The sequence below is a fragment of the Anabrus simplex genome, chromosome 5, assembly GCF_040414725.1.
Source record: "Anabrus simplex isolate iqAnaSimp1 chromosome 5, ASM4041472v1, whole genome shotgun sequence".
Classification (NCBI taxonomy): Eukaryota; Metazoa; Arthropoda; class Insecta; order Orthoptera; family Tettigoniidae; genus Anabrus; species Anabrus simplex.
The window spans coordinates 262,653,984-262,675,423 of NC_090269.1; the positions used below are offsets into that span (position 1 = coordinate 262,653,984).

Below are 21,440 nucleotides of genomic sequence, written 5' to 3' on the forward strand. Positions count from 1 at the left end.
TACATTCACAGGTAATCCCTGCCTGTCGTAGAAGGCGACTAAAAGGGTCATGTAGCCATGGTCCCCTCTTTATTTTTTATAGATTTTTGAGGGTTAGTTGTACACCATTTCAAAATTTTTTCATGTGCGTGATGGGCCTCTTACGTGTGTGATTACGCCCAAAAGCCCGCATTTGATCACCCAGGAATCTTGCGGGTGGGAGCGCCATGTACCCTGGCAGTAGTATCCGCTTGACAATACAGGTCCCCGCACAGCCGAATGCCAGGACATATTATTATTAATTATTCTTTTTTTTTTTTTCTCTTGCTATATTTAGTGCAATGTACACACTATGGAGTACATGTTATTGCGGGTGACTGGAGGAAGGGAGTCCTAGTGCTCATTGTCTCGGTCATCCTGTATTAGGCATCGTCCAACATTGGACCCCGGGCAGTACCGGCTATGACCAGGTGGCTATTGCCTTGGCTGCTTGGTTCGGCTACAGAGACCCCTGATCAGAGTGGGTGGCATTCGGGGATGATGATTTCGGGCATGGCTTCAAAATGAAGTCACCCATCCCAAGGTGGTTCCCCACTGAAATCTTTAACTTTTGCTTCCTTGAGAGGTTTAACTCCCTGGGAATATGCGCAGCGTAAAGTAATGGGATCCAGCTTCCCTAGGTTTCTGGTCGGGCATGATTTTGAGCTGGTATAGTCGATCCTTTTTAGTAGACACATTGAAGGCGTCTACGGCGAACTAGAGGATGATATAGATGTTGATTCCCATAGGGAATCTGAAATATTTGTTCCGAATGAGTATTTTTAGTAAAGTGACAAAGTCTCTCATAGTGCATTGGCACTGCCGGTGGCTCTAAGTAGCCTACGCAGTGGCCTCCACGGTATGCACTAGCCAGCATCTTGCTAGGTGTGCTAGGTACCAATTGATGACCCTAACCTAGCACACGAGGGCGAAACAGTGGCAACCAGGAATGAGTTAGCTGGAAAATTTATAATTTCCAATAACGGACCAGTTATATTGGAACTAGAGGATCTCAAGAAATTGTGCAACGGTAGTTTGCTATTAAAGAGTTGTACAGCACTGAAAGCTGGTCAGTTGCTTATGTGCGACCACTTTGGTGAAATCCCTGTGGAGGAGCACAAATCCTTGAATCTGGTTCACGGAGTCATCTTTCACTGCGACCTTATTTTAAACTCTGAAGATGAGTTGATGGAAGACATGAAGAACCGTGGCGTGACACGCGTCCGGCGCATTATGCGGAAGGTCAGCGGTGAAGACATTGCCACTGGTGCCTTCATTGTCTCTTTCAAATTGTCAGTGTTACCAGAGAAATTCAAGGTAACAACTTATCTTTGTGATGTGAGTCCGTACACCCTGCCTCCTATGCGATGCTGTCAATGCCAGCGATTCGGACATGCGGTATCTTGTTGTTGTCTATGTGGTACATGTGGACGAGTAGCTCACAGCGCGGAGGAGTGCACAACTCCGTAGGAGTGCACTAAGAAAGTTGAAACTTTTAAGTTCACTTATACTTGGTCTCCTTGATAAACATGCACCTTAGCATACGGCCAAAGTCTCCCGACCTCCTCCTCCATGGCTGACTGATGACATTAAACAAACGATGTCTCGCCGTGACGCGTTACACCGGCTCTACAGACGCACACACTCTTCCAGAGCGCTTGAACAGTATTGGAGACTTCGGAATAGAATTAAAGTAATAATTCGAAATAAGAAATTTTCTTTTTAAAATCACCTGGCTGGAAATTTAAATGTGTCAGACACTTGGAAACAACTTCGTTCCATTGGAATTGGGAAAGCTTTGCCCCAGCCATGTAATCCAGACATCTCTCTGGAGAGATTGAATGCTCATTTTTCTGAAGTAAAAATTAAACTGGAAATACACACATTATCACAGACTATAAAATCTCTTCTGAACCAGCCACCACCAAATAGGCCATTCTTTGAATTTCGCGAAAGTCACAGAGATTGATGTGAAACGCAAGGTATTATCAATCACATCATCTGATGTAGGACCTGATGAAATACCCATCTCATAATACAACACATCATTGACATTATTCTTCCTGCCATTACTCATATATACAACACGTGCCTCACAAGTGGCCTCTTTCCAAAAATGTGGAAAAATGCCATTATAAATCCTGTTCCCAAAACTTCCTCACCTGTACTTATAACAGATTATCGACCTGTTTGTATACTTTCATCTCTCTCCAAGCCTCTTGAACGCATAGTACACGTTCAATTAACCGACTATTTAAATAAATACAAACTACTTGACCCTTTACAATCGGGTTTTAAAAAGGGACAGAGTACGGCCACTGCCCTGCTGAAAGTTACAGACGACATGAGACGCGCTATGGACGAATGGCAGGTGACGTTACTTACACTTCTTGATTTTAGCAGTGCTTTTGACACAGTAAATATAGACATACTGGTTGCTAAATTGAAATCGCTTCACCTTGGACAGACAGCTCTAGAATCCTTTCTCTCATATCTTACGGAACGAAAACAACGCGTAATTATTCAGAATAGGTCATGAAATTTACAGGAGTACCACAAGGCTCTGTACTTGGACCACTTCTCTTTGTTATCTATATTAACGATATATCGACACGGCTAAGACACTGTAAATACCACTTGTATGCTGATGATCTACAGATCTATTATCATTCCAAAATTTCAGACATCAATCAAGCAATAGGTTATATGAACTCTGACTTAAATAATATCTGTGCATACGCTCATGAAAACTGTATTTTAATTAATCCATCAAAATCTAAAGCTATTATTGTTGGGCAGACGAAACAAATCAGTGCGGCAAAAAACAAAAACATTCCTCCACTAATTTTATCTGGTAAAATTATTCCGTACAAAAACTCGGTAAGAAATCTTGGTGTAATTATAAACGAGAATCTTAACTGGGGAGAGCACATTACAAATATCTGTAGAAAACTGTACGCATCCCTTCACCCACTAAAATATCATCAAAATATGCTGCCACTAAACATGAGAATTAGGCTTATAAATACTCTTATCCTCCCTATATTTTCCTACTGTGAAGTAGTACTAATTGATGCCACGAGAGAACAACTAAACCGATTACAACGTGCTATGAACTTGTGTATTAGATTTATCTTTTCCTTACGCTATGATGTTCATGTTACCCCTGATTATCGACAACTTTCCCTTCTAAAATTTGAACAATATAGAAACCTCCACGTGGCAGTATTAATCTTTCGAGTATTAAAAGAGAATATCCCATACTACTTATCTTCACAACTCAATTTCCTATCCTCTTTCCACCAGCATAACACACGCTCTGGCAGTACACTTGCTATCCCTCTCAGCAGGTCAGCAGCATTTAGCCGTTCCTTTGTTGCAAATGGAGCTAGAATATGGAATTCTCTCCCCCACAACATTAGAGCCATAAAATCCTTAAATTCCTTCAAGTTGTTTTGCTGTGAGCATCTCCTCGATGTGTGCCGCCAGGCTGAATGAATCTGGTAGAGTGAATGTGTGTATGAATGTACGTTTACTGTGCTTATGGTATTTAGTGTCAATCAACTTTTAATTTGTAACGATAGTTTTAAGACATGACTAAGAATATTTATAGAGTTTGTTACTTTGTTTCATATTTTGTTTCTAGTTTGTAATGGTAGTTTTAAGATAAGATTATGAATATTGCTCTCAGATGTACAATGTTAATGAAGTGTGGTTAAGTGTAAGAGAGGACCATGAGTCCTAACTTCGCCACTACAAATAAAGGCAAATATAATATAATAATAATAATAATAATGCTCTGGTTTTCATTCTCCTCTGGATCGGAACAGTCTAACTTATTTGCGTGACAAGAAGATCCAGGAGATCAAGACCCTGGATGGTCCTTCCTAACAGGAAGTGCGGTGTAATTTTAATTCCATGAATACACCTGTCAGTACACCCAACTATAGCATGATAGCTCAGAGTCTCCCAGGTTCGTCTTTCACGACATCGTCACCCATGATGATCGCTGCGCCCAAGGCGACTGTTGCTCCTCAGAGCAACGTCGCAAAGAGTAAAAGCTTGAAGTGGGCTACCACCCCACCTTCGACCAACCAGAAGTCTGTGCCAGCTGGCAGTTCTAAGCCGGCACAGCAAGGGGGGAAGGCTAAGTCCCCCACCTAAGAGATCGGCGAAAGCTGTGCCCCAGCCGGCGGACGTGGCATCCTTGACCCGGGCGGGAAATCGTCTCCCAGCCCATCTAAACTAGAAGAGAAGGCGGCGAAGAAGAGCGCCCATCCCGGGCACTCCCACACTTCCCCTGCAAAAGAGAAAGGCTCTGAGACGCCTTGTCCCCGGGGACGAGACCTGGAAAGATTAGTAACAGAGCTGGATTTATGTAATTTGAACACAGGGGAACCAACTCACTTTAGTGTACGTTACGGCACATATTCTTGCATAGACATAAGTTCTGCTGTTTAGGTGGAATACACACGATCTCTGTGTCAGGGACCATTTTCCCATCATCCTTACTTAGTTGAAACAAAAATCGTCGAAGCTCCCCCTCGATGGATTCTTAAACATGCTGATTGGCCAAAGTACACATCACTAGCTGTCTTTAATAACGATCTCAGGCGGACCGTCGGCGAGGAAATAATTTACACAAGTTATTCTTGCTGCTGTTGAGGAGTCCATTCCTTCCTTCTCAGGGACTCCTCGCTGAAAACTCATTCCTTGGTGGAACAAAGAAATGGCAAAGCTATCAAAGAACGCCGTCGAGGTCATACACGTTATCATAGACAGCCTACTGTGGCCAGCTTGGTAACATTTAAGCAACTCCGCGCCAAGGTGCAAGTTCTTATTCGCCAAAGTAAGAAAGCTTCGTGGGAGAGATGTGTCGTCTGTGACATCACAAACTCCATCATCTCAAGTGTGGACTAAACTTCGATGTATTTCAGGTATCCAGGGATCATCTTCTGTACAAGGAATTTCCATTGCAGGCAATATCATCACTGAACCACTCTCGATTGCTAACGATCTAGCTAGCCATTTCGCAGATGTGTTTGACTCCGGGAATTACCATCGTGGTTTCCTCGCTCTGAAGTGGGAGGTGGAACATCATCACCGCAGTTTTGCCACTCAAACTTCAGAGGACTATAACGTGCCCTTTACAGAGTGGGAACTCCGCAGTGCCTTAGCGCTTTGCAAGGACACGTCTCCTGGACCAGACAATATCCATAACCACATGTTAAAATACCTTAGTGAGGACAGTCTTATATATCTCCTTTATGTGTTCAACCGAATCTGGATGGAGGGTGATTTTCCGTATCAGTGGCGAGAGGGCATAGTCATTCCTGTCCTCAAGCCTGGCAAAGATCATTAAATATGCCAGGAGTTACAGACCTATTTGTCTTACAAACTGCCTGTGTAAGGTGTGTAAACCTGTGTAAGAGGATGGTAAATTGCCAACTTGTGTGGTGTCTGGAGATGCTGTTTAGGGATGTTGCTGATGGTTTACTCAAGAAGTTCCCAGAAGTTTTCAACTTTCTGAGGATTTCCCTTATTGTCACTATTTATGGGTACATGAGCATTAATCAGAGTATGGTTTATAAAATTGAGCACTGTATTTGCTATTGTTTCCTTATCATCATCATCATCGTTGACCAACTACAGTTTCCCAGGTGTGGTATACGAGACCCTTCCATTTTGTTCTGTCCATGAACCATTCTTCGTTCACAATCCGCTCCCAATTCTGACCTCTCTCCTCTACATCCTTCTTCACTAAGTCCATCCATTTTTCTCTAGGTCTGCCCACTGGTCCCTTTCCCCCTGATTTCTCTTTCATACTCCTTTCCTGCATACCTGTTGGCACTCATTCTTTTCACATGACCAAACCACTTCAGTCCTGCCTTTTGGATCTTCTGGAGTAAGGAGTCTTCTAGTCCTACGTCTTCTCTGACTTTTTCATTTCTGATTTTATCCCTCCTGGTCTTCTGGATAATTGTGCGTAGGAACTTTTCTGCAGCTTGGAGTTTTTAGTAGTCCTTTCTTGTTAATGTAGCGGTTTCCAGGCTGTATGTGAGGATAGGGGTGTAGTATGATTTATACAGTGTCATCTTGGTTTTGAGTGGTACTTGTTTATCCCATAGTAGCTGTCTTACTTGGAGGTAAAAATGTATTGCTTTGCTGATTCGACTATTTACTTCATATTTAGCTAAGTTATCCTTGGATATTATACTACCCAAGTACTTAAATTCTGTGACACTGTCCAGCTTAGTGCCAATTAGCATTATTTTTGGCTGATTGTCACCTTTCTGTACCTTCAACACCACCGTTTTAGCCTTGTTGATGTTTAATCCATATCTCTCAAACTCCTGACTCCACCTCTGCAGTCTCTCTTCTACATCTTTCTCTGAGTTACCCCAAATTGCTACATCATCTGCAAATGCAAAAGTTTTTAAGTCTTGTTGCCCCTTTTCTTTTAGCGCCTTTAATATGGTATCCATTACAATGATAAATAATAGGGACGACAAAGCACTACCTTGTTGTACTCCCCTTTTTGTCTCAAACCAGTCTGACAGTCCAGAACCGACTTGTACACAGCTTCTGGTTTTCTCGTAAAGCATCTTAACTTTTGAAATTAGACTGTCTCGAACTTCGAGCTTTCTCAGGCACTCCCAAATAAGCTCCCTTGGTATGCTGTCATAGGCCTTTTCGATGTCAAGGAACAGTAGATATAGAAGCTTTTCTTTTTCCCAATGTTTTTCCATCAGCATCCTGACAGCAAATATAAGATCTGCTGTTGATCTTCCAGGCCTAAAGCCATATTGTTCCTCTTCTAAAAGTGGTTGTACAATTTCTCGCAGTCTATTCTCTATAATTTTCTCCAGAATTTTTAGTCCATGAGAGAGTAGAGTGATGCCACGGTAGTTGGTACATTTCAGTCTGCTGCCTTTCTTGAATATAGGTACAATTATACCTTTCTTCCAGTCTTCTGGGATGGTATTTTTCTGCCATACTACATTTAGGAGTCTATATAGCCATTGGATTGCTGGGGTTCCTCCTGCTCTTAACATGTCCACACTTAACTCATCTATTCCTGCAGCTTTCCATTTCTTCATACTTTTAAGGCTCTTCTCTATCTCCAGCCACGTGATTGGTGGCTCCATATTTTTACTAGGCTCTTCACTTTTTCCAGATTCTTCTCTGTTTTGAATTACATTTGATGCCTCTCCATTCAGGAGCTTGTCAAAGAAGGCCTTGAATTCTCTCCTGATTCCATCTTCCTCTCGTACTACTGATCCACTGTCCTGCTCTATTACCTTGATGTCTTCTAAGTTATTTCGCTTGTTTTTAATTACTCTGTAAAGAAGTTTCTTGTTTCCTCTGCTGTCCTCTTCCAACTTTTCCACAAACTCATTCCATTTTTTCTCTTTCTCTTCTCTTACTATCCTCTTAGCTGTAAGTCTTTTTGCCCTGTAGAGTTTCTGTAGTTTAGTTATTTCTTGGCCACCTGGATCTTGTGCACCTCTTTGCTTTTCTTTGTCTAGCATCTTTTTTGCCCAATTTCTCTCTTTTGTAGCCAATCTGACTCGGTCATTCCACCAAGGTGTCTCTTTTTCTTTAATGGTCGATCCTGTTACTCCACACAGGTCTTTAGCTTCACCTACCAAAGTATCCTTAAAAATTTTCCATTCTTCTTCTACTGTATTCATTTCCCCTTTTGGTAAGTGTCTCTGTATCCTTACTTTATATTCTTCCTTCAGCTTGGCTTCTTCTAATTTCCAAGTCTTCACTTTGTTTTCTTTTTCTTTTCTTTGGGTTTGTGTTAGCCACATGATTTAGGTCTGCAATCAATAATCTATGATCACTGTCCATACTCTCACTGGGGATAACTTTGACATCAGTTACATATTTCCCTCCTCCTTTGTTAGTGATGATATAGTCGATGAGAGATTTATGTGTTCCATCCCAGCTATATCTTATCTTGTGGCTGTCTTGTTTTTGGAAGAAGGTATTTTTGATGATCAATCCGTTTCTTCTGCACAAATCAAGCAGTTGTTCGCCTTCTACATTTCTGTTCCCAAACCCATGTGGTCCAATGGTTTCCTCATAACCAAGTCTGTCTGTCCCAACTTGTGCATTTAAGTCCCCAATGATGATGACATTTTCTTCATCAATTATATCCTTTAGATCTTGACAGAATTGTTCCTTGAGCGCTACATCCAACCTGTGGTGCATATATCTGCACTACCGTGTAATTTGTGGACTCCAGCTGCATAGATAATTTAATGATCCTATCATTCTTATAGGATACTTTGGTAATGGCGTCCATGTCTTTTGTTATCAGGAAAGCTACACCATTTCTGGCCTTTTCCTCGTGTCCACTCTATACTAATTCATCTCTGAGAATCTTGCTACCTGCCTTTCTCCATTTTGTTTCACTTATTCCCAATGTGGACAGATTTTTCCTCTTCATCATATCGATAAGTTCTTCAGTTTTTCCAGTCAGGGTCAAAATATTCATAGTCCCAATTTTTACATTGTTCTTCGGACATATCTGTCTTTCATCGGAGCCATGTTGGCCGTCATACCTGCCTGATCTGCTCGAAGACATTGTCAATTTCGGTATTACTCTTGATCTCCATCCGAGGCTCGTTTGATTGTTGAAAGCAATTCGAAGACGCTACCACTGGCTTGCTTGGCCTACCATGGATTTTCGCGTTGATACCTTGTTATGCACTAGATGGTCAGTGCCTGACACACATTTCCTCATATCAGTTAAGTCTATGGTTTACCCGCCAATACTCGGGAGGCTGATTGCAGTGGTTGTCCACTGGCCGATGGGGTCGCCACATCCCTTATCTAGTATCAAAAATTTCATTTTTAGGTTCCATATTGAATCAAGATTTACATTCAAAATTGTTAGGTATGGGGATCCACCTATTCAATACAAGATAGTGATAATTATAGTCATCACACATTCATTTTATTTGGGACCAGTTTTGGCAATAGGGTATTCAGAATGTCAATTAGTTGTTTGAGTTTCCTAGTTTAGAGAAGGGTGTTTACGTTAACTACGAATGAAGCTCTTGGAGCAAAGAGATTTTGAGAATCTCCGACTCTTCTCAGCATGATGTTCCTGATCCCATAGAATCTGATGATCAGGAGAATCCAAACTGTGTGTGTTTTCAGAGCCTGGGATGGTTGCTTTGATCAGCTATGGTCCATCATGCCAGGTTTGCAAGTTGAAAGTAAGTAGTTTGAGTGTTCACTTTAGGTGATCACATGATTACAATTTGATTGTTGATATTGTGAAGTGCCACTTGATGTTCTGGTGCTGTTTAAGGTGTGTTTGGTCCAGGAGAGCTATTTTATTTCACTCAAATAAGCAGATTAGGACCCCACCTATCCACCACCTGGGAGTATCACCTTTCGCTCTGCTACGACATTGTAGTGGTTCGTGTATTATTATCATTATTATCATCGTCATCGTTAAAATAGTAGACTGAAACAACTATTTAACTACTTTTGGAAAAGTAAAACAAAAATCATTCATTCAAAGAACTCCAAGATGATTTAGAACAGTTGAATATTGCAATGCTACAAACTGCAAATAGAGAAGAGGATTCTGAAGAACAAATAAGCTTTAAACAAATCATCAACATATCTGATGAATAAAGGGCAGCCAGGTCAGGTCGGAAAGAATGAAGAGGTTTAGGGAGAGGATAATGATTATGAAAGCTAAATTCCCAGTTAATTCTTTGAAGACTTAGATGTACTGTATATGGTTTGATTTAAGTGCACCATAAAATATGTAAATATGTAAATAATAAATAAACAGTATACTTTCTTTCCTTTTCTTTCTTTCTTTCTTTCTTTCTTTCTTTCTTTAGTTAATATTTGTTTTCGTTTAGTTAATATTTGTTTTCGTCTTTTGGTTATTTGTATTTTTTGTGTTTCTTATTCAAAAGTTGTATTTTACCTTCAAGTGTATAATTTTCTTTGTTAATTTCAGAAAATTGGTTCCTTAGAAGAATTATGCATGCCACAGAATGGTATCTACCATATTGGTATCAAAGCGCTCTGTGATGCTTTGACTGAAAACCCCAACTTACAAGTATTGAATCTGAATGATAACACTGTAACAGCAAAAGGAGCAATTGCTATGGCTAAGATGCTTCCTGCCCTTCAACAACTTAGAGAAATTAACCTTGGTGATTGCTTGTTGAAGACCAAAGGGGCCATTCTCTTGGCTGAAGCCTTGACCACAGGTCACAAATTGTTGCAGGTAATGCTCATTCTTCACTTCCTTAGCAGTTTCACCTAACTGTCATATTTTGCTGAATGTAGTGTGGTGTTTGCTATCACTTTACTTCTATTTCTTTCTTGTAAACTTTAGGTCCCTTAACTATGATCATGATGTCAATAGTTGCACAAACTGGGATCTTATTGCTTTAAAATATATTTTCTTGTAGTTAGGTTGTGAATTATAGCATTATCATTTCAAATTCAATACTTCCCATCATCCTAGAAGTTGATAGGTGAAGGAACTGAATTTAGACAAAATATATTACTCTTTCCTCTGAGGGAGAAATAAAATTAGATGAAATAATTTTTTAGTTGGTCAACTCAAATGAGGACTGGAGTATAACAATAAGTAGCTGATTGTGTATTTTCCTGTCTAGTTTGTTTTTTACTGTAGTTGATATCATCTTATAAATTACCCTCTTGGACTAACTTCATCACTGGCTTCTGACCAAAGCAATCGTGGTTTGAATCCTGTTTAAAACAAGTGGGATATTTGAAATGAGGTTGTGATCCTGTCATTATGATAACATTTAAAACTTGCAGTCCCACAGTTGTGATCATACTGAGCTCGATAGCTGTAGTCGCTTAAGTGCGGCCAGTATCCAGTATGGAAAATTCTAAATTCCCATGGAATGTCAAAACAGATCAGATGTAAGGCTTTTCAGGCGTTTTACTCTTATTACCCAACGTTTCGTCCTAGATCTGACACTACACTCATCAGAGTGGAATGTGTCAGACCCTACCCACTGACGCTAGGGTGTATGCAGGTGAACTTATCAGAAGCCTTTATAAGAGGCACAGTCTGACAACTGCATACGGGAGATAAATCTCCACAATGGAATTATTTTCCATTCGGAATTGCTAGGTGGGCAATAATTCCATTGTGGAGATTTATCTCCCGTATGCAGTCGTCAGACTGTGCCTCTTGTGAAGGCTTCTGATAAGTTCACCTGCATACACCCTAGCGTCAGTGGGTAGGGTCTGACACATTCCACTCTGATGAGTGTAGTGTCAGATCTAGGACGAAACGTTGGGTAATAGAGCAAAACGCCTGAAAAGCCTTACATCTGATCTGTTTTGACAGTATCCAGTAATCGGGAGATAGTGGGTTCGAGCCCCACTGTCAGCAGCCCTGAAGATGGTTTTCCGTGGTTTCCCATATTCACACCAGGCAAATGCCGAGGCTGTACCTTAATAAAGGCCCGGGCCGCTTCCTTACACTTCCTAGGCCTTTCCTATCCCATCGTTGCCATAAGACCTATCTGTATCGGTGCAATGTAAAGCAAATGGAAAAAAAAAAAAAAAAAAAAGTTGTGATCATGTCAACAGGTAAAACTAAAGTACTTGCTCTTTAAAATGTTTATATCTAATGTGCATAAAGATAACTACAATTTTGTGGTCCTTTGAACAGCTGTATATTGTTTAGGTCATCACTCCATGGACTGGCTTGACTTGACTCTCCATGCCATCCTATCTTGCACTTTTTTATTCATACATAACTACAATAGTGCACATCTATATCCCTACTTCTTCAGCATATAATGAAGATATTTAAAGAATATATGAAGAGAAAATTTATACAATATGTAAAAGGAAATGCAGTGGTGGGCCAAGGAGAAGATAATGCCATAAGAGAATTTGGATTGGTTAAAAGGAATGAAAGAGGAAGTTGGGCTGGTTGAATTCTGCACTGATCATAATTTAGTCATTGCTAATACTTGGTTCAAACAACATTTGTATACAAGGTCTGGAGACAAAAAGGTATTAAATAGCATACCTGCCAGCCCTTCTGATTTACCCGGAAACTTTCCGTTTTCTAACCGCTGTTCCGATTTTATGATTTATTTTTAATTCTTCCTATTTTTGATCAATACAACCTCTAGAACGGTCAATACTCTTCTCCCCAGGATAAAGGATAAATTCTTATGTGCTTGTATAATTTACGCAACCTCATTTTCAAGCGTATTTATTGGATGCTTTATTTCGTAAGTATCGTTCATCGCCTTCATGTATCGTGTTTCCTGCTTGCTACAGCAGTGTGTGTGCTTTTGGGGATTCGCGACGGCAATCGTCCTACAAACAAGAGAGACTAGCGAGCGCTGGCGTCTCAGTTAATCGGGACGAAAGAATGAATTTGTTATTGTGTGGTTCACGCACTATTAACATAGTTTGTGCGTAATTTCGTTGGAGTTGTAGATCGCGTGTTTTTGCTTGACATTCTGTGCATTTGCCCTGTCAGAATCATATCTTAATAATGTATGAAACATATTGATCTATTTTGTGTGTGGTAGTTTCGCACATTTCAATGCATTTGCGTTTATTCTTCGTAATTTTAATGAGTTGAATGTATTTTAGGGAGCTGTGTCGGGGACAGTTTCTGGTATTTTCTCATTACGTTATGGCCAAGAAACATAACAAACCTTATTTCCAAGTGTTCAGAGATACCTATAAAATTAAATTTCCGTTCATTTTAAGTCTAATAAAGGAAACTGGTGTGCGTTTTGCTCTGCACTATAGCTCGCGTAATATGGCAGATGCAGAGCGACAATTACAGCAAGCTATTCGGAGAGTGGAGCAGTGGACCTTCGAACGTGGCTTTTGGTTTTCCACCACAAAGACCTGAGTTGTCCACTTTTGTCGCCAACGTTCTCTTCACCCTCCTCTTGAACTTTATTTAGGAAATGTAGCTATTCCTGTAGTTGACACCGATTTCTTGGGCTCCTTTTCGATAGCAAATTATTGTGGGAGCCACATGTGCGGCAGTTAAAAGTGCATTGCACTAAGAAGCTGAATACGGTGGAACCTCTATTCTCCATTTTTCGAGGGACCATGAAAATAAAACGTACAACGCGGGAAAATGGAAAATCCAGGAATGAATGAAAACCATCAACAATTGGGCTAAACATCACAAAAATGAAATACCGGTATGTATAATTATAATCTTACAAAAACTCTTAAACCATACAAAACTACAGCCCCAATGGGACTTAGCCTTCCAGGCGACCGCTGCTCAGCCCGAAGACCTGCAGATTACGAGGTGACGCATGGTCAGTGTAACGAATCCTCTCGGCCGATATTCCTGGCTCTCTAGGTTGGGGTCGCCATCTCACCTCAATTAAAGGTAATCACGAAGGCTGAGTGGACCTGGAACCAGACTTATGTCCAGGTAAAACTGCCTGACCTGGTCGGAATCAAACCCGTGCCCTCTAGATGAGAGGCAGGCATGTTAGACCGCGAAACCGCATTAATTACCGGTACGCAAGTTCAAAATGTCGATACTTTATATTCAATTTTACAGGGGAATCTTCGTCAGTTTCCCGTGACAACTTCTTTCAGTTCAGCAACTTTGATTAGCCAAACTCTTTGAAAAATCTAATAACGCCAAGCCAAACGACAATGACCACAAGTAGTTTTTAATTATCTCGTTTAATAAAATAAAGCACATTAGATACAAAAGCGTCCAACAATATGGCGAAATCCATTCTTTTCTTAATCTTTCATTGTAATTTGGCTCCGGTATACCGTTTGTAGTCAGTTTCTAGAAATCTTGTACCATTACCGCGTAAATTAGGCCTACATCGACTTTTAAAGGTTATGTTGAACTCGAAAACATGGTTTCGACAGTAAGTATCGATTCTCAAAAGTTCTCGAATGCATTATATTCAATTCTGCCCGTCACTAATCCAATCAAATTGGAAAGATAAAAGAAATATCATCAAAACTTCGGAAATTACGGTTATTCTTGACCTTGAGGTCATCTGGAAAGCGCACTTGCGGCACATGTCACTACGAGTTGGAAATGATTTTTTTTTTTTTTTTTTTTTTGCGTCGCACCGACACAGATATGTCTTACGGCGACGATGGGATAGGAAAGGTCTAGGAATTGGAAGGAAGCAGCCGTGGCCTTAATTAAGGTACAGCCCTGGCATTTGCCTGGTGTGAAAATGGGAAACCATGGAAAACCATCTTCAGGGCTGCCGACAGTGGGGCTCGAACCCACTATCTCCCGATTACTGGATACTGGCCGCAGTTAAGCGACTGCAGCTATCGAGCTCGGTGGAAATGATACAAACCATTTAAATGTACCGGTAATGTGCGCAAATAAAACGACTGCGGTTTTTTGTATTTTAACACGAAAACGTAAAATTCCCAGTCTTACATTAGGACCTAAACAGTAATAGGCAATCCCAAGACCTCCCATGGCTTTCTTTTTTTAATGTAAGGTGCAACATCTGTTCTGGTCTCGCTAACATAATCGCGTACCTTAATATTAAAATACTAAATTTGTGTTAAGGAGCAGTTTCGATTCCTGCCTGCTCGGTAGTACGATCGAAAAAATTTAAAAATACAAACATCTAACCATGAACATAATGTGAACGTTTTATAAGTGCGAACATTTGACGAAACTCGTTCCGCCTTCAAGCAGAGCTGTCGAAATGCGCCGTGTCTCCTTACAATTGTTGTGGCCACTCTCTGCTCTATGATTTTCTGAGATTCTCTAAATAATACCTCCGAATGCGATGCTAAGATGGTCCGTTATACAAGTTCACCGCCGATCGCTTTTCCAGTACCGTTACATTACTTGCTCTAATTATCGCAATGACAGGGCGTAAACGTCAAGATTGATACGTATGCCATAGCCATCCTTTCGTGAGATACAGTTTATTAAGAAACGATTGATAGAGGATTTAGCGTTGATGGGACTGGAATTTATGGACGGTTGATCGGGGAAATCGTTTATTCGAGGAACGGATAATGCAGGATTTTTACAACGTGATTTAATTACGATGTTCGCGGGACCACGTAATTTGAACGCATATTCTGGGAAAATGTAGTTTCCGGGAACGGATAATCGAGGTTTCACTGTATCATGAAGTTTCTTAGCAGCACTAATTGGGGTGCTGACCGCACGGTGCTCCTACGATTCTATAGGCTCTGGCAGCCAGGCGGAGAACAACACGGGTGTTGTGTTGTCAAATATTCCAATACTTTCGCAAATACGGGAAGTGAAGTACAATTTTATTGTTTTCCAAAACGAGTGATAGAAGTGGACCGAAGGAGGCGATGGATATAAGCAGTTAACCGAATGAAGTAGGAAAGCCTACACATACGTACTGCACATGTTTGCAATAAGTTCAATTGATCCGATTTAATTTAATTTTGGTTTCAATTTTTAGCACTGATGGATCATTTCGGCAACCTACGACTTACTCAAGAATATGTAGTGCACATTTCATCGGAAACTGAAGATCTGGATACCCAGTGAGTCCAGCCTATGTTCCAACATTTCTGGATGAATACAAGAAGAGGAATGTGTCGCCAGGACCCAGCTTACAGCGCTTTCACAGACAACTCAAGCGATTAAAAAAAAAGGAAGAATCAGACGGAAAATTTTCAAGTACAGTTTGCCCAAGTAACATAACCAAGGATGCATCCGTGGGAACAGATGCATCTGATTTTCATTGTTCAGACTTCATGTTTTCTAGTTCAATAAATGAAAACGACGTAAATACTCAAGCATGTATTCCACTTAATTTCGGTCTGGGAGGAGATATCATGAAACATGATAAAATATGTGGAATGGAAGACGATCATGCAGACATCAAGGGTCCAGGTTTCCAAGGCTACAATTCCATAAGGAACAATACACAAATGCATTATTTAACAGGTGTGAACTTCGGCATCCTTGCCTTGAAGCTTGCGGTATTACCAAACTGTAACGTTTCGAAATTATGTAAAGAAACCAGATTATTGATTTTCCTACTGAAAATGAAAACCGGACTGTCCTATTTTTCTTTGAGAGTACTATTCGGTGTTCACAGGACAATAATTTCACGTATTTTTACGACCGTGTTTATGCAACTGTCACTGCGTACGAAACATTTCATATTCTGGCCTATTAAGGAAAGTGTTCAAGAAACAATGCCTCCAGCATTTAAGAGAAATTACGGTAATTGTCGAGTCATTATTGACTGCGCGGAATTTAGGGTTGAATAGCTTCCCCCAGTAGATCAGAGTGTGTATTTCTATTCCCAATACAAGGGTTGCTACTCTGCAAAAGTTTTAATTGCAATCACGCCTAGTGGTATGATCGCCTTTAAATCTAAATGTTACGGTGGAAGAGCTAGAGACTCAATCATAAGGCAACCGACAGTGGTTGATTAACTTTCCTTCAACCTGGCGATGAGGTCATGGCTGATAAAGGATTTTCTGGCATCAGAACTAACTTATCTGGTGATGTTTCTTGTGGATTATTAACCCACATAACATGCAACTTCCATAGCATTCTATTGCTTCACTTTCCATTTCACTTCCGTAAGAAAGATTGTTCAAAGCAGCTCCCCCAATTGGAGATTCAGTTACAAATGCGAGTGCTAAAGTATCAAAGTTATGTTGCCTAGTTTTGATCCGATGTGCTTTCGTGCTAGTAGATATCCTTATCTTTCTTTCTTGAAACCATTGAAGGCTTCCTGATTGAGATAGTGTGTCCAGGGAGATTTTAATTGTATGATCTGTATCAACCTGCACTTCACTAGTAAAAATAATCGTCACTCACAGTGAGAATGGTGTATTTGTCTGGCAAGTGCACGACGTTAGAGATTTGTAAATGTAATAGCTGTGTCACAATTTCCTCACATTCTTCTCTCTCCACATCGTTCACTAGACTGTCTATCAATGAGGTGACTACGGCCCTGCACGATTGTTCAATTTCAGTACTTGCTTCTGCTCGAAGCACTTTACGAAGACTGCAAGGGATGTGTTTTAAAATATCCTCAGTTAATTCGAAGGGGGGAAGAGATGTCTCCAAAGTCTTTTCCCGAACAGTTCTTCTACGCGTTTGTCTTTTCTGTATTTTTCTGTTGACGTTGTTTTCGGGCTTGTTTTTCCCCATTGTTGCGGACAGTCTGTTTTGGAAATACCACTTTCATTATTTATATAATACACTACCGCAGCTACATGTTTGCAAGTTCCTCTGGCACCGGCAGGACAGGAACATTTGCTGATAGAGACATTACGATTCTGGTCAACCTGAACACAAAATAAAAAAGCGTACAACTTAGCAAACAAGCATTAAGTAATCCTTACTAAATAAACTTTATAATCACCTAACTACACCTTGCCTACCTCAAGTTTCACTATATAAGGCGGCGAAGTGACAGACGTTTGTCGGGTGACTTTTCCTGTGGTGTATCCGAAACCATTCGAAATTAACTCTTCAACTTTTAAGGTTGTAAACTTCATAGTTGGTTCCGTATTGAGTTAAGATTACACGTAAAGTAAATGCTAAATCTTGTTATTTCCACCTTCTCAATACATATCAATCATGCAGTGTTTACAATAACATTACAATATTATAAGATACTAGTTTTGGTCATATAAGGACCATCATCAGCCTAGCCAAGACAAATATAAACTATATTTCTAAAACAGAGTGATTCGGTGCGATGAAAGATGAAATGACCTGAGATGATATACATAAAATGGTAATATATGAACAGTTGAATGTGACAAAATTATATAAACAGTGACAATGATATCTTTAAAATTACAGGTTAGTAGTCAACTATTATCTCGAAACAGAATAAAACAGCTCTAGTTGACGAAGTTGCACATTTAAAATTGGTTAAGTGAGATTATAAACAAAGTCCAGTTTCTATTATGTTCTAGAAGATGTGAATCAACATTAGCGCAGAGGGAATTGTTGTTCAAAAAGTCCACAGCAAAGGTTGAGTATTATTAGAGTTGTAGGGTGTATCTTGAGGTGAATTGAATCTTGCTGTGATGCAAAGGAGCAATCCCAATTCAATAGGAACCAAAATGAACCTGAAGAAGAGAGAATTTGAGTTAACGCGAAAAAAAGTAAAATGAGGAACAAGACTAGTGAAAAAAAAAAAAAAGCTCACCTTGCACAATGTGAAACGAGCTTGCCGGTTTGAGTGCAACTGTCAGAGTGAGAACGGCTTGAAGCAGAAGGGGAGCAATGTGAGCGGAAGGGAGGGGATTAATAAGGGGAGGAGCATGGAGAGACATGAGTGGGGAGCGAAGGGGGAAATGGGAGGTAGGCGGAAGGGAAGATGGCGGTGTTTGTGTTAGCGGGGGACCTTTAATTGACTTGAAGAAAGAGTTTTGGTCTACTGACTTTTTTTCTGAAATATGTGATAAAAAGATCAAACAAAATATTAGGTCTCTCGGTTATTTCATTAAGATTATAATTAGAATTGGAATATTGGTCCAAATGTATGTAAAAAGTTTTGATTATATTGAGAATAGGGCCTTTATTAGCTATTTTGAGGATATCCATGTCTGATTCAATGTTCGTAAATTTAAGATTATAGTCAACCATATGTTGGCTGATAGCCGAAAATTTGTTATATTTAACTGCATTAAAATGTTCCGAGTATCTTGTATTAAAGCTTCTACCGGTCTGCCCTATATAAGAAATATTAGAACAGGAGTTGCATTTAAGCCTGTATATGCCTGATTTTGTGTACTTGTTAACTTTATTAATGTGTGAGGTATTATGTAGATGTGTGAATTGTTGTTGATGGTTTTAAAAGCTATTTTTACACCTTTTTTCTTTAAAATATTAGTAATCTTGTAAATTTCGTTGGTGTAGGTGAAAGTAGAAAAGGATTCCTGTTTAAGTACTTCTTTTTTAAGTGTGGTTTTGGGACGGAATTTATGTTTATTGATAATACCTTCTATGAAATGGCTACTGAAGCCATTGAATTTTGCTATGCTACGGTTAGTATTCAGTTCAATATGAAGATCTTTCTTAGTCATAGGTACATTGAATGCACTGTGAACAAGGCTGTTATATGTTGCTTTCTTGTGATGGTGGGGGCGAGATGAATCTTTAGTATTTATTTTACGTGTTACTCTTCAACGCCGTTCACGTGGCCACTGACAACAAGGTTTCTTCCTTTATTGCATGATGATTCCCTTAGATCCCTGAATTGAACTGCTTTATACCCGCAACATGTTCGAATATTACGCATGCTGAACTGAGACTCCGCACTATGCCTCACCTTTTGTTTCAGAACGGGCCACTATGTAGCGCCAGTAGTAGCATTTCGATCTGTCTGCACCGTGCCTATAGGGCGCATATTTTATCACGGCTAGACTACGGCAGTGCAGCATATGACTCAGCAAGGCCAAGCGTGCTTGGGAAGCTGAACAGCATCCACCACAGCTGGGTTAGGTTGGCGACGGGAGCTTTTCATACAAGCCCCTTTGCCAGCCTGCTCGCTGAATCTGGTGTGCTGCCTTTACACCTGAGGCGCCAGAAGCTCCTACTTACGTATGCTGAAAATTTGTGACGGATGCTACATCATCCAAGCTATCCTAGTATGTTCAACAATGGCAACCGTGTGCTGTACGCTGCTTGGCTTCGAGCAACGCGGCCAGTTGGAATACACTTGGATAGCAGTTACAGATTGTTTCACGTACCTTTGGTTCCTTGCCTTGTCAGACAACCAAGTGGGGTACCTCCGTGGGTAGTACGACGACCTGAAATAATCCTGGATCTGCACACTGGCCCAAAAGAAAACATGGACCCTTCGATTTATCGGAGGCTCTTCCTGTCCGTTGTCGGCCACTATCCAGGTTCAGTCGTCGTCTACCCGGATGGTTCAAGGACAGAAATGAAAGTGGGCTTTGCGTTCATTGTCAACAACGATAGGTTTCTTTTTGCTCTCCCGGAAACCTGTAGTGTGTACACAGCAGAGCTCTATGCTATCTGTGAAGCTCTGCGGTACGCACTGTCCAGTGGACGCCAACACTTTCTTCTGTGTGCTGACTCCTTGAGCTTGCTACAGTCTATTAATACTTTTTTCCCTCAGCAGCGGGTCCAGGACCTGCTGGCCGGGTGTTCGGATGTCGGCACCAGAATCACTTTCAAGTGGCTCCCAAGCCACATGGGTGTGGAGGGAAATCAGTTAGCAGATAAGGCTGCCAAGGAGGCAGTTACTCTGTCCCTGTTGCCTTTCAAGGTTCCAGCAAGTGATATTTGCACTCAGCTAAGACATCTGGTTATGTCCCATTGGGAGATTGAGTGGCAGGCCATTCCACTTCCAAATAAGCTGAGAGCGATAAAAGGAACAACGAAGGTATAGAGGACTTCGCGGAGGGAAGCCGTGGTATTATGTCGTCTTCGGATCGGCCACGGTATTCTGACTCACTCGCGTCTTTTGAATGGAGAATCCCCTCTGGTGTGTACCTGCGGCGATCATCTTACCCGTGGTGCACATCCTTACGGAGTGTATGGATCTGGTCAATCTTCGCCTTAGTCTTAATGTCTCAAGTACAATCTCCCTTATCTTGCGAGATGACGAGCAGTCAGCAGACCTCGTCATCAGCTTTATGAGGGATAGTGGTCTGTTTTATCGGGTATAATGATGTCCTTTGTCCTAGCGTGTTTGTGTCAATTGCGCTTTTATCCCATTGACTTCATTTTAGTTTGTGTTGCGTATTTTAATGTGTTATTTTAATGTCTAACATAAATTATGTTTATATATCTGTACTACCAGGCAGTGCCTTATTCCTTTGTCTCCTGTTTTTTCGTTTATTTTATTAGAAAATAAGGCTTACGAATTAGATCTACCGACTGTTTTAAACCCATATTCATTTTTTTCATCACCATTTTTTAAACTCTAGTCAGTGGATACATTGTAAATTTTTAACTATCGTATATTATGCCGTCCATCTCGTCTCATTAGGGGCCAATGACCTGCGATGTTAGGCCCCTTAAAACAACAAGCATCATCATCATCATCATCATCATCGGTTCTGTGGTAGTAGGAAAGATAGATGCTGCATATTGGAAAATCAAGAAAACTTTGGGGAAGGAAAACTAGGTGTATGAATATTAAGAGCTCAGATGGAAGACCACTTCTAGGTAGAAAAGACAAGGCAATAAGGTAATCAAAGGAAATCAAAGAGATGCTAGGAACATATTAAACTATTGTATCAAAGGAAAGAAGTAGATGATAAGGTTCTGGAACAAGAAGAGGCTGTTGATGCTGATGAAGTGGGAGACTCAATTTTTAAATCAAAATTCGACAGAGCTTTGAGGGACCTGAATAGGAACAACGCGCCTGGAATTGATGACTTACCCTCAGAATTACTACTGC

The 21,440-nt window shown here is 40.5% G+C and overlaps 1 protein-coding gene across 3 annotated transcripts in view; it reads left to right on the forward strand.

Moving 5' to 3' along the window:
• RanGAP (Ran GTPase activating protein) overlaps nucleotides 1-21,440 on the forward strand; it is a 232,050-nt gene that overhangs the window by 43,998 nt on the left and 166,612 nt on the right. For all 3 annotated transcript variants that reach the window (XM_067147370.2, XM_067147371.2, XM_068227612.1), the window contains one exon: nucleotides 10,016-10,288. In XM_067147370.2, the coding sequence (XP_067003471.2) occupies nucleotides 10,016-10,288 (273 nt within the window). The remainder of the gene's footprint in view (nucleotides 1-10,015; nucleotides 10,289-21,440) is intronic.